A 12971-nucleotide genomic window follows, 5' to 3' on the forward strand; every position below is an offset into this window, starting at 1 on the left:
TGATGGAGGTCAGTATAGATGGACTAATAGACCAAGTCCCACACACCGCTAGAAGCCCAAATATTTTTTCAGAGCTAGATGCAGAAAATTTTTTTATTCAATTTGCAACCTGATGGAGGTCAGTATAGATGGACTAATAGACCAAGTCCCACACACTGCTAGAAGCCCAAATATTTTTTCAGAGCTAGATGCAGAAAAAAATTATTTTTAATTTGCAACCTGATGGAGGTCAGTATAGATGGACTAATAGACCAAGTCCCACACACCGCTAGAAGCCCAAATATTTTTTCAGAGCTAGATGCAGAAAATTTTTTTATTCAATTTGCAACCTGATGGAGGTCAGTATAGATGGACTAATAGACCAAGTCCCACACACTGCTAGAAGCCCAAATATTTTTTCAGAGCTAGATGCAGAAAAAAATTATTTTTAATTTGCAACCTGATGGAGGTCAGTATAGATGGACTAATAGACCAAGTCCCACACACTGCTAGAAGCCCAAATATTTTTTCAGAGCTAGATGCAGAAAAAAATTATTTTTAATTTGCAACCTGATGGAGGTCAGTATAGATGGACTAATAGAACAAGTCTCACACGCTGCTAGAAGCCCAAATATTTTTTCAGAGATAAATGAAGAAAAAAATTATTTTTAATTTGCAACCTGATGGAGGTCAGTATAGATGGACTAATAGACCAAGTCCCACACACTGCTTGAAGCCCAAATATTTTTTCAGAGCTAGATGCAGAAAAAAATTATTTTTAATTTGCAACCTGATGGAGGTCAGTATAGATGGACTAATAGACCAAGTCCCACACACTGCTAGAAGCCCAAATATTTTTTCAGAGCTAGATGCAGAAAAAAATTATTTTTAATTTGCAACCTGATGGAGGTCAGTATAGATGGACTAATAGACCAAGTCCCACACGCTGCTAGAAGCCCAAATATTTTTTCAGAGATAAATGAAGAAAAAAATTATTTTTAATTTGCAACCTGATGGAGGTCAGTATAGATGGACTAATAGACCAAGTCCCACACACTGCTAGAAGCCCAAATATTTTTTCAGAGCTAGATGCAGAAAAAAATTATTTTTAATTTGCAACCTGATGGAGGTCAGTATAGATGGACTAATAGACCAAGTCCCACACACCGCTAGAAGCCCAAATATTTTTTCAGAGCTAGATGCAGAAAAAAATTATATTCAGTTTGCAACCTGATGGAGGTCAGTATAGATGGACTAATAGAATGATGCTATGCCCAAAAGATTTTACTTCACTAGGTGCAGTAAAAAAATTGGTATTCTATTCACAGGTGGTATATCTTGCAACACAGATAGGCTACTCCACTGACTAACACACTCTGCAATAGGCCAAAAAGGATTAGCTTTGCTAGATTCAGCCAAATGCTGTGAAAAAAACTTGCACAGCACTGGCACAGACCTGCCTGGCAAAAACTGATAGGAACTCATGTAACCTAGTCCTGAAAAGGACTCCAATTACAATTAGTCTTTACTCCCACAATCTATCTATTTAAGAGCACAGACCTGCCTGATAAAAGTCGTAGGAAATGCTGTAACCTAGTCCTTAAAAGGACTGCAATCACAACTATTCCCTACTCCCAAGCTATCTGTATATTTGTGCGAAAATTGGCTTGAAATTAACAAGGTATAGCACACACAGCAACAGCGGTGCCGTCTAACACGCAGCTGCAGCAGTGAGAAAATGGTGGCGACGGGGAAAATGGCTTGGTCTTATAGGGCAAGGACATGTGACATACACTGCCAATCACACATGCCCTTGCTTGTGTGAAAAAAAGCACTTCGCTCCGTGTGTGCGCTGCTGATAGGCTGACAGATTGCACCTCCCCACTGCAAATGCGGGAAAGAGAAAAAAAAATGGAGATCTTCATTATTCCTGCAGAGATCCATCCCCTGCCCCTCCCCCCACCCCGCTGTACACTCAAACTGCGTATTAACATTAATTTTCATCATTACTGAGAAAAAATCCAGTTATGATTTTGGTGCACGAACAGTTATCGAACAGCCGAATTTTTCTCAAATTGTTCGTGTTCGCCGACCGGCTCGAACACCGCCCAAAACAGCTCGAATTTGAGATTGGCGAACAGTTCGAGTAGAACAACGCTCATCTCTACTAACCAATGAGCTATAAACTCAGTTGAAGCTATCTAGGCATTCCATTTGGTTATGGGATTTTCAATGCAAACATGTCTGAAACTCATTGGGACTTTAACAAATACCTCCTCAAAGTCAAATTCAAATGATGTGTGATTTTGATGTGTGAGTCTGATGTGTGACTTTCTTCAAACATCAGAATCAGAATCACAATGACTTTTAGTCACCCTGAGTATTTTCATGGTTGATCTCATAAGACAAGAAAAGGTACCAGTCTCTGTCTCTTGACCAGATGGCTTAATGGTAAAGCATCATTCTCTGAAACTGCAGAGTCTGGGTTCAAATCCCAATAGAAGTTGAATTATTGTTATTTTTTTTTAATTATGCCCAGTTAGCACCCAAACTACAGGGGTGTATTACTTTTAAGATCTGACATTCTAATTGTCATCCTGATGTGTTAAGGGTTTCAGACACGCTGTCTATTTGCATGGTAAATCACGTAGAAGATTTAGATTTCTTGTAAACACTGAAGATTAAGAGTAACATTTAGGACTATTAATGATTTCAAACTCTTAACTTAGTGTATGATTAATATTATAACATAATAAATAAATCCTTCAAATTGTATGCAATAGTTTTAAAAGCTGTTTTATTTTCTCTCCTTAGTGAACTTAAGCAGAAGTTGGACGAAGAGGGCAATAAGTGTTCCATTTTGTCAAAGCATCAGAAGTTTAATGAACATTGCTGTATTCGATGCTGCTCCCCCTTCACATTTCTGATCAACTCCAAGCGGCAGTGTCTGGACTGCAAGTTCAACGTCTGCAAAAACTGCAGCTCTTACCAAAAGAAAGAGAAGGCCTGGATTTGTAATGTCTGCCAACAAGCAAGGTTAGTTGAATGTCATCACTAGGTTTAAGGGAGCTTGTCTCCTGACAAAGTGCTATTTACCTGCAGGTATAAGAAGAAAATGAAGTTTTATTCTTCCTGCAGCCGCTCACTTCCAGTCATCAGGGCCGTGTAGGGAGTAGTAACAGTCACCACTAACTATAAGGTGATTGTTATGTTAATAGAAGTGTTTGAAATGACTTAGTAGTTTACTATATGGATGGTTGAAAGTATAACACAACTCCACTCTACTGTCCTAAACAGGCAAAAATTGCTTTTAGCACAGCTTCAAGGTTTCTTTCCTGCTCTGCGTTGAAAGTGTCAAAAATGGAAAGGTTTTTATAATTGTCATCCCATCTGACAGCATTGGTTTTACAGGAGCGGTTTTACATCATCAATTGCGGTCTTCACAGTTAAAAGGTAGCACCAAGAAGCTTACATTTCACCTACTATTGGTTTAATTCAGAGGTCCTATATAGGCTAAAGTATGCTGACACTTGTTTATTATAGAGATATAAGTTTGATAAGCATAATGTGGTGCCGGGTGCCTTTTGCTGCTATAACAGCCTCCAATCTTATGGAAAGGCTTTCCATGAGATTTTGATTTGTGTCTATATGCGAGATCAGAGTCGATACTGGTGTTTTACAAGGTGTGGGGTCCAATCAGTGTTTCATTACATTGCTATTCAATATGGTTAATGTTCTGTGCAGGCTACACAAGTTCCTCAACAATAAAGTAATCAAACCAAGTCCACATGAACATCATTCTATGCATAGGAACAGAGTAATTCCAAAACATGGCAGAGCCTTTCCCCAAATGTTCTTACACAATAGGAAACTACTATTATGTAAAACTACTTTGTGTCCTATAACTTTTATATTACCCTACACTCATAGGCTATCCCCAATCTTAAAAAGCAGCCCCATACCGATATCCCTCCTCCATCAAGTTTTACAGTATGCATCATATATTTCTCTGTGAATCTGCCATCAGTCTCCCATATAATAAAACATGATTTATCACTTCATAGAACATATTTATAGTGCTGCACTGTAAGTGGCAGTGTGCTTTACGCAATTCCAGCCTACTATTGGCCTTGACACACTATTGTTGTGCTCATGTCAGGCAGCTTGACACTGTGTGATAAGTGACTTTTCTATGCCATAAGCCTCAGGTCTTGCTGGCCTTGGTGGAGTCTGAGCTGATTTTACTCCTTGTTTCCACTTCAAAATATTCACAAAATTAGCACCTCACAGGGCAGATTTAGCAAATATGACATTTTAGAGAGAAGGAGATCTTGTGAGGATTGGAGGTTGCATGTAGGTAAGTACCAGGAGACTAGGTCACAGATGTATGGAGGAGACAGGTTGTGGATGGATTTGCATGCCAAGGTTAGGGTTTTGAACTTGAGTCTCTGGGCAATGGGGAGCCAGTGAAGGGATTGACTGAGAGGAGAGACCAGGGAATAGCGGGGGGACAGGTGGATTAGTCGGGCAGCAGAGTATACAACAGATTGGAAGGGTGCGAGAGTGTTAGAAGGGAAGCCACAGATCAGGAGTTTACAGTAGTCGAGGCAGGAGATGAGGTCATGCACAATTGTTTTTGCAGATTCTTGTTTGAGGAATGTGGGGATCTGGGAGATTTTTTTTACTTGGAGTGGGCATATTCCTCACCCTGATCCTCCTTCCTCCCACCCTGCCGAGTGCCCGGAGACAACTGATCCCACACTTGGACACGCCGAAGAGCTGTTTTGTTCATCTTTCCATTTATAGATTCTGGCCTCTCGCTTGGTCCGCTTCAACCGGGGCAACAGGAGATCGCATGTAGCGATGCCCAAATATTTCAGCAGCCATGGTCACACGAAAGTGACAATGGGAAAGTGCAATTACTGTCGCAAAAGGTGGATGATGATGAGACACAATAGACAGAAAGTCAGGAGGGGGACCAGGGTGTGGAAGTGTAAGACAAGGTGGTGGACGATGCAGTCACTGACCCAACCTGGTAAGGTGACATGCTAAGCTTGGACAGCAGCGCAGAGGGGGCGGGAGGTGTAGCACCACACCAGGCAGGAAGAAGCAGTGAGGTGGCCACAGAAACAAGGCAGGCAGCTGTTCCCCAAAACACCAATACCAGGGAAGTTGCCAGTCCAACTGCTAGGTCTTCCCAAATCTGGCTCTTTTTTAAAGACTGTCCAGTTAACCCCAAAAAGGCCATTTGCAACATCTGCCATGCCAGCAATCAGCGGGGGCAGCAAAACTACCAGCGTGACCACCACCAACATGCTCTGGCACATGAGAGCAAAGCACCCGACTAGTTTGGCCGAACGTCAGGGTCCGGAAACAGTGTCTGTGGGTGACACCACTGCCTTTTCCCCTGTTGTATGTGCACGCCAAGCCTCCATCCATGATGAAGGCAAAGATGCCTTCCACCCTGCACCTGTCATTGCACACTTGCAATCATCACAGTCAACCTTGTCCACGTCCTTGTCCCAGAACAGCGTTCAGTTGTCCCTACCCCAGTCCTTGGAATGCAAGCACAAATACACAGCCACCCACAGGCCACAATACTAAACTGCCACATCTCTCGACTACTTGCACTAGAAATTTTGCCTTTTAGGCTCGTGGAGGCGGAAGCTTTCCGCAACCTCATGGCGGCAGCTGTCCCTCGGTTCTCGGTCCCCAGCCGCCATTATTTCTCCTCGTGTGCGTCCTCGCCTTATAGTAGCACGGGTCCCAGAACATTACCCGTAGCCTTACCAACGCAGTTACTGGGAAGTACCACCTAATTACAGACACGTGGACAAGTGCTTGTGGCCAGGGACAGTACATCTCCCTGATGGCACACTGGGTTAATATTGTGGAAGCCGGGACCCAGTCGGAACCTGGGATGGAACATGTCCTCCCGACGGAGAGGATTGCGGGCCCTGGGTCAATCAAGCTTTAACACAATGTTCACAAGGTAGACAGCAGCGGTGGTTGGTCTCCTAGACAATGAGCAAACTTCTTCATGTTGATAGAGGCCTCCATCTCCTTAGCTTAGCTTAGTTTTTCCCTTTTGGTCCAGCAAGGGTTAATGTTAGTCTCTTGCTGGCAGCCTTTTGTTAACAGTCAGCTGATGTTGGTTGGTGCCACTCCCACCTCCCTTTAAATAGCCACATGATCCATCAGCTGACTGCCGGTTATAGTTCATTCTATGCTGACCTCTCTGAAGGAGCCAGTCTTTGGAGAAGCTGTGGTGTTCGTTGCTATTGCAGCGGTGAAGTTTTCTTTTGGAGAGATAACTGTATTTTTTGTTGGTATCTTCCCATTGTTTGTCTTACCTTCCTTGTGTTGTCTTAATGTAGTGGTGAGACTAGTGTCTCACTGGCTTGCGCACTAGCCAGATTAAGTCCAGGGCCAGCGAGAGCTTAGGCACGTGATCACGCATGGGGGAAGGACCCATTTAGGGACAATAGGGGAGCTTAGGGATAGACACAGGTTGGTGTCAGGAGGTGTCCCTTCCCTTGTTCCCTACCGCTAGGGCCCTCTTTCCCCCTCTATCTCCCATTGCATCCGTGTGTTGTGCCGTCCACCGGACATCCCCTTGTCGTTCCGTGACACTGGTACTTTTCTGTGGGTATGAGCTTGCCTCCAACAAGCCAGGAATATCCAGTGAATGTCACGCCATGGTTTGGTATTAGCACCCAGTACCAGAAGCGAAGCCATCCACAATTTCCATATCTCAGGAATTTTATTTAGTAGACTGGCTGCCCAATCATTAGTTTCTCACAAAGGAGCTGAAGACACTGAGTGGCAATAAGTGCAAGTTTCTCCAGCATGACCTGTTTGTTAGATATCAGAGGGAGAACAGAATTGGGCTTTGCCAAGGTGCCAGATTGCATCTTAAGTCTTATAGATTTGCTGGAGCCAGTCCACAGTAAAAAAGCAGCCACAGAGTGTCCGGGAACCTTCACACAGACTTTTCTTAGTGTGGGCTGCTTCTCGCTGAGAGTTGTATTTCACCACAGCCATATTCTTTCGGTCGGTGAAAGAACTGGCGTAGAGAGAAACCGTATCAACTCCAGCTGTCATTTCTCCCATGAAGTCTTCTACTGCAGCTTGTTCCATAAGCAATGGCAGTCCGTCCAACATCAACTCACACTTCTCAGTGCTTCAACACGCAAGGATTTTTGCGCCTTGGATTTCATGACTACAGAGTTGGGCAATGACCTGATCTGCGATGTGTTTTGAGAAATAACGTGCATAATAGTGTTGAGCGAACATGCTCGACACTGCTCGGTACTCGCCCGAGCATCACGCTACTCGAGATGTTCGGCGAGCACCGAGCATTTCCGGGTTACTCGAGTGGGAGCTCGGGTCTCCGACCTGCATGTTTGGCACTCTTTGCAGAGCCAATGAATATGCAGGGATTGCCAGCCAGTCACTGTAATGCCGCAGCCATGTTGGTTGTGGGCATTACATTAATTGGCTGGCCGCACAGCGTCACCTCGAGTATTTAAAACCGGGCGCCGCCATCTTGGACACAGACGGCTGGGATCAGACAGTGTAGGGACAGCGTTGCTGATTTAGGGAGAGATAAATACTGCAAAATAGTTAGTGTAGGGTCTGTAAAGGCTGCCAGATCAAACAAACAGTCCTTCTCAGGACTAATATCCATCCCAGATATCAGGCAGGCAGGCTGTATAGGAGACGCAGTGGTTATGCCAGCAAACGCTGCATTACAGTCCTGTGTGCTCCTGTTGCTGAAATTGCTGGACTTAGCTCCAGGTCTCGGGTGCCAGGAAAAATCCTTTTTTTTTCATCTAAATCTTCTTTTTTTTTTTCCTCCTTCACACTGTACAAATACCCATCTTATTAACCTTTTGGTGCCCCCCCCCCCAAAGAAAAAAAAAAGGGTGTCTGTGACAGTTCAGACACAAATATATTTTTTTAGAAGAGTCTGGTGTAGGCCAGAGAAATAGAAGTGTGGTTTTGCAGTTCCACGGTTCAAACCTCTGTATTATCCACTTTTGGGCCATTTTTACCTAAAAAAAAACAGTTTGAGTGTGTCGCTCACTGTTCAGCGGCAAATATATCTATTTAAAAAAGTCTGGTATACACCAGTAAATTATAACTGTGGTTTTGCCGTTCTATGGTAAAAAATCTCTATTATCCAGCGTTTGGTATTTTTTCCGTAAAGAAAAACATAAGTGTCGTCTGATTGTTCAGACTCCAATATATCTGTTTAAAAGAGTCTGGTATACACCAATAAATTATAACTGTGGTTTTACCGTCCCACGGTAAAAAATCTCTATTATCCAGCTTTTGGTATTTTTTCCGTAAAGAAAAACAGTAATAGTGTCTCCTGATTGTTCAGACACCAATATATCTGTTTAAAAGAGTCTGGTATACACCAGTAAATTATAACTGTGGTTTTGCCGTTCCACGGTAAAAAATCTCTATTATCCTGCTTTTGGCATTTTTTGCCGTAAAAAAAAAAATTAATAGTGTCTCCCTGATTGTTCAGACACAAATATATTTGTTAAAAATAGTCTGGTGTAGGCCAGAGAAATAGAAGTGTGGTTTTGCAGTTCCATTGTTCAAACCTCTGTATTATCCACTTTTGGGCCATTTTTACCTAAAAAAAAAACGTTTGAGTGTGTCGCTCACTGTTCATCTGCAAATATATATATTTAAAATTGTCTGGTATACCCTAGTAAAAAATAACTGTGGTTTTGCCATTCCACGGTAAAAAATCTCTATTATTCAGCTTTTGGTATTTTTTCCGTAAAGAAAAACAGTAATAGTTTCTCCCTGATTGTTCAGATTGTTTAAAAGAGTCGGGTGTAGGCCAGAGAAATAGAACTGTGGTTTTCCTCTTCCACGGTTCTAATCTACTTTTTTTTTCCCTTTTTCCATTGATACTGCGAGTGTAATCTATTTGACTTCTTTTACAATGGGCAAGGCGCGTGGCAAGGGACGTGGAACTGGACGTTCTGGTGATGGTGCGTGCAGAGGATGGGGCCGTGGCCAAGGTGAAAATGTGCCACAACCAACAGCCACATCTTCTCGCTCCAACTTCTTGACCGAATTACTAGGGAAGCACAGAACAACACCAGTATTGCGAACTGATCAGTGTGAACAGGCTATTAATTGGATAGCAGATAATACTTCCAGTTACCTGGGCACCACCAGCTCCGGTCTGTCTTCCACACGGTCAAATCTTAGTAGCTGTGAGTCTCGACCGCATACTCCTCCTCACCCTGATGCTCCTTCCTCCCACCATGCCGAGTGTAGTCAGACAGCAACTGATCCCACACTTGGACACTCTGAAGAGCTGTTCACTGGTCCATTTCCATATTTGTGCCCCTCGCCTGCTCCGCTTGAAGTGGTGTAAGAGGAGATCCCATGTAGCAATGCCCAAATATTTGAACAGCCACGGCCACAGGAAGTCGACGCTGGCAATTTGTCACAAGAGGTGGACGATGATGAGACACAATTGCCAGGAAGTGAGGAGGAGGATCGTGGTGCGCAAGTGGAAGAGGAGGAGGTTGTGGATGATCTAGTAACTGACCCAACGTGGCAGGAGGACATGCAGAGCGAGGCCAGCAGCACACAGGGTGAGGGAGGCAGAGTACTCCAACAGGCAGGAAGAAGCAGTGTGGTGGCCGCACACAGAAGACAGGCAACAGTTCACCGTAACACCAACACGAGGGACGTTGCCAGTACAACCTGTAGGTCTTCCAGAGTCTGGATTTTTTTTAAAGACTCTGCTGATAACCTCAAAAAGGCCATTTGTACCACCTGACATGCCAGCATCAGCAGGGGTGACAAAACTACCAGCCTGACCACCACCAGCAAGATCAGGCACTTGGCAGCAATGCACTCAACTTTGTGGGGCGTCACCACTGCTTCTTCCGCTGTTGTGCGTGCAATAGAACTCCCTGTTGTGTGTGCAAGGCAATCCCCTGTCCATACTGCATACAAAGATGCCCCCTCCTTTCAGTCTTCACTTGTTATGGCAGTTTCTCAAGAAACAGCATCAACGTCCACGTCCACGTCCCACCGCAGCGTTAAATTGTCCATATCCCAGACCTTTGAATGAAAGCGTAAATTCGCAGCCAACGCCCCTCAGGCCACAGTCCTAAATTCGCATATTTCATGACTGCTTGCGTTGGAAATGCTGCCTTTTAGGCTGGTGGAGACGGAATCCTTCCACAACCTTATGGCGGGGGCCATCCGTCTTTATTCGGTCCACAGCCGACACTATTTTGACCAGTATGCCATCCCTGCACTACACAAGCACGTGTCCAAAAACATCTGCCGTGCCCTCAACAACGCAGTTACTGGGAGAGTCCACCTGACAACGGACACGTGGACAAGTGCTTATGGCCTGGCTCATGTGCTTAACCTCGTGGTTCAGTGGTTTCTTAAATCATACCCTGAGTTGCCAGATCTGCTCATCAAAGTACGCCGCCTGTCAGCTCATTTTCGCAAGTCGGCTACAGCTTCCGCCGCCCTTGCTGTGTTGCAGCAGCATTTGGAGCTTCCGTCACACCGACTGGTTTGTGATGTCCGCACACATTGGAACTCTACCCTCCACATGTTGCAAAGGATTTGTGAGCAGAAGAGAGCAGTTGTGGAGTACCAGCTGCAACAAGGCCGTCGATATTCAGGTCAGACTCCACACATTAGACCTCAGGAGTGGACCTGGATGTCTGACATATGTACCATCTTGACAAACTTTGAGGAGTCCACCAAGATGGTGAGTGGCGATGACGCCATCACTAGTGTCAGCATTCCACTTGTCTGTCTTTTGCAACGCTCTCTACAGAGAATTAAAGAGGAGGCATTGCAGCCAGAGTATGATGAGATGGATCAAGAAGCCGTAGCGGTCGATTACACACAGCCCAGCCTCATCTCATCCCAACGTGCATTGGGGGACAATGAGGGAGAGGAGGAGGAGGAGGAAGAACAGGAGTTTGTATCATGCGCTGTAGATGGTAGTACCTGTACAACTGTCAAACCGTCGGTTCAGAGTGGGTGGCCTGAGGACAGGGGGGAGGAGGAGGAGGAGGAGAGCATGGTCAGTCGTCATCTTGGTGAGGACACGGAAGTCTTGCCCGTTACCAGTCTGGCATGCATGGCTGACTTTATGTTACGCTGCCTTAACTGTGACCCTTGCGTTGTCAAAATGTTGGGTGACAGTCATTACTGGTTGGTGACACTTTTAGACCCCCGCTACAAGGAGAACTTTCACTCTCTTATTCCTGAGGTGGAGAGGTCTACAAAAATGGGGCAGTCCCAGAAGGCCCTTGCTGCAGAACTGTTAAAAAAATTTCCATCTGAACACGCTAGCGGCAGAGGTCACAGTTCGTTGACCAACCAAGGCGTACATGCGAGAGAGACGCAACTCCAATCCAACAGAGGCAGGGGAACACTGTCAACGTTCTGGGACAGTTTTCTCAGACCCTCCCTTCAGACAGACCCTGAGGCGCGGGGTACTCTCACAAGGAGTGGAAAGTTTCAAAAGATGGTGAGGGAGTACCTTGCCGACCGTACCAGTGTCCTCCGTGATTCCTCTGTGCCTTTTAATTATTGGGTATCCAAGCTGGACACTTGGAATGAACTCGCTCTGTACGCCTTGGAGGTCTTGGCCTGCCCTGCCGCTAGCATCTTATCGGAGCGTGTTTTTAGTGCCGCTGGGGGAATTATAACTGATAAGCGCACTCGCCTGTCAACTGACAATGCTGACAATCTGACCCTTATCAAAATGAACAAGGGCTGGATTGGGCCAGACTTCTCATCACCACCAAATGACAGCAGAGTAACATAAAGTCAAATCCACTGTGTTATTTCGGGAGGTGTATTCAAATGCACCGCTTCACACCCACACATGGGTATACGTTTCCTCATTTCAGCTGTTTTATGTTCTTCTCCTTATCCTCAGTCTCCACCACCACTATACCACCAGGGTGACCGTGGGCCGTCTTGCCATTATTGAAAGTTCCTCCATCCTTATTTTTGTCAGCTTTTGCTTGGAAGGCATAAGCAAAGACTGTGGGAGACCCACTCCCCAATAATGGGAATAATATTTTTAGGATGCTGTACTGTATGGCTCTTGTAAGGCGCATTAAAACCGTCTTGTTAAGCTACTGCGACCTCCACGTCTCTTCCGAGGGACATTAAAAGCGTCTTATTAAGCTACTGGGACCTCCACGTCTCTTCCAAGGGGCATTAAAACCATCTTGTTAAGCTACTGTGACCTCCACCACTTTTCCAAGGGGCATTAAAACCTTCTTGTTAAGCTACTGCGACCTCCATGACTATTTCGAGGGGCATTAAAACTGTCTTGTTGAGCTACTGCGACCTCCATGACTCTTCCAACGGGTATTTCCTCCTAATTTTAGTCAGCTTTTGCTTTTCAATGCATAGGCGAACAATAAGGGAGACCCACTCCCCAATAATGGGTAGAAAGTTTTTAGTATGCTGTAATCCACATCTGTTTCAAGGGGCATTGCATTTCCTCATAATTTTTGGAAAGCTTTCCATTCACTGCTTAGGCCAACAGTGCACAGGAGACCCAGTTGCTATAAATGGAAAAAATGGTTTAGTTAAGGCCCTCTGACCTCCTTGTCACTTCCAAGGGGCATTGGAGTGCCTCTAAATTTTTGGTAGGCATTGCACTCACTGTATGCCCTATAACTGTGTAGCCGAACCACTCCTTTTGGTACAGAAACAAATCCTACAAGACGTGTGGTTGACTGGCCTGATATTGATGTGAATGGTCCCTCTTCCTCCTGCTCTTTCTCCTTTGCCACCACCTCATCCATCATTTATCACCTGAAGCTTTGTTTTAACGGGAGTCATAGAACTGGGATAGTAGCAGGAAAACATCCAGCAAACCTTGGAGAAGGTAGGATATGCGCCAAAACGCTGGCCACCTCAGGCCTAGCCACTACTACATACATGCACTTGCA

At 44.9% G+C, this 12971-nt stretch overlaps 1 protein-coding gene across 4 annotated transcripts in view; it reads left to right on the top strand.

Annotated features, from left to right (window-relative positions):
- The window catches only part of MYRIP (myosin VIIA and Rab interacting protein), a 938202-nt gene that overhangs the window by 501549 nt on the left and 423682 nt on the right, over positions 1–12971 (top strand). For all 4 annotated transcript variants that reach the window (XM_073678116.1, XM_073678115.1, XM_073678117.1 and 1 more), the window contains exon 3: positions 2794–3015. In XM_073678116.1, the coding sequence (XP_073534217.1) occupies positions 2794–3015 (222 nt within the window). The remainder of the gene's footprint in view (positions 1–2793; positions 3016–12971) is intronic.

Source organism: Phyllobates terribilis, unplaced genomic scaffold (assembly GCF_046119375.1).
Source record: "Phyllobates terribilis strain yellow unplaced genomic scaffold, ASM4611937v1 Scaffold_4__5_contigs__length_816908805, whole genome shotgun sequence".
NCBI lineage: Eukaryota > Metazoa > Chordata > Amphibia > Anura > Dendrobatidae > Phyllobates > Phyllobates terribilis.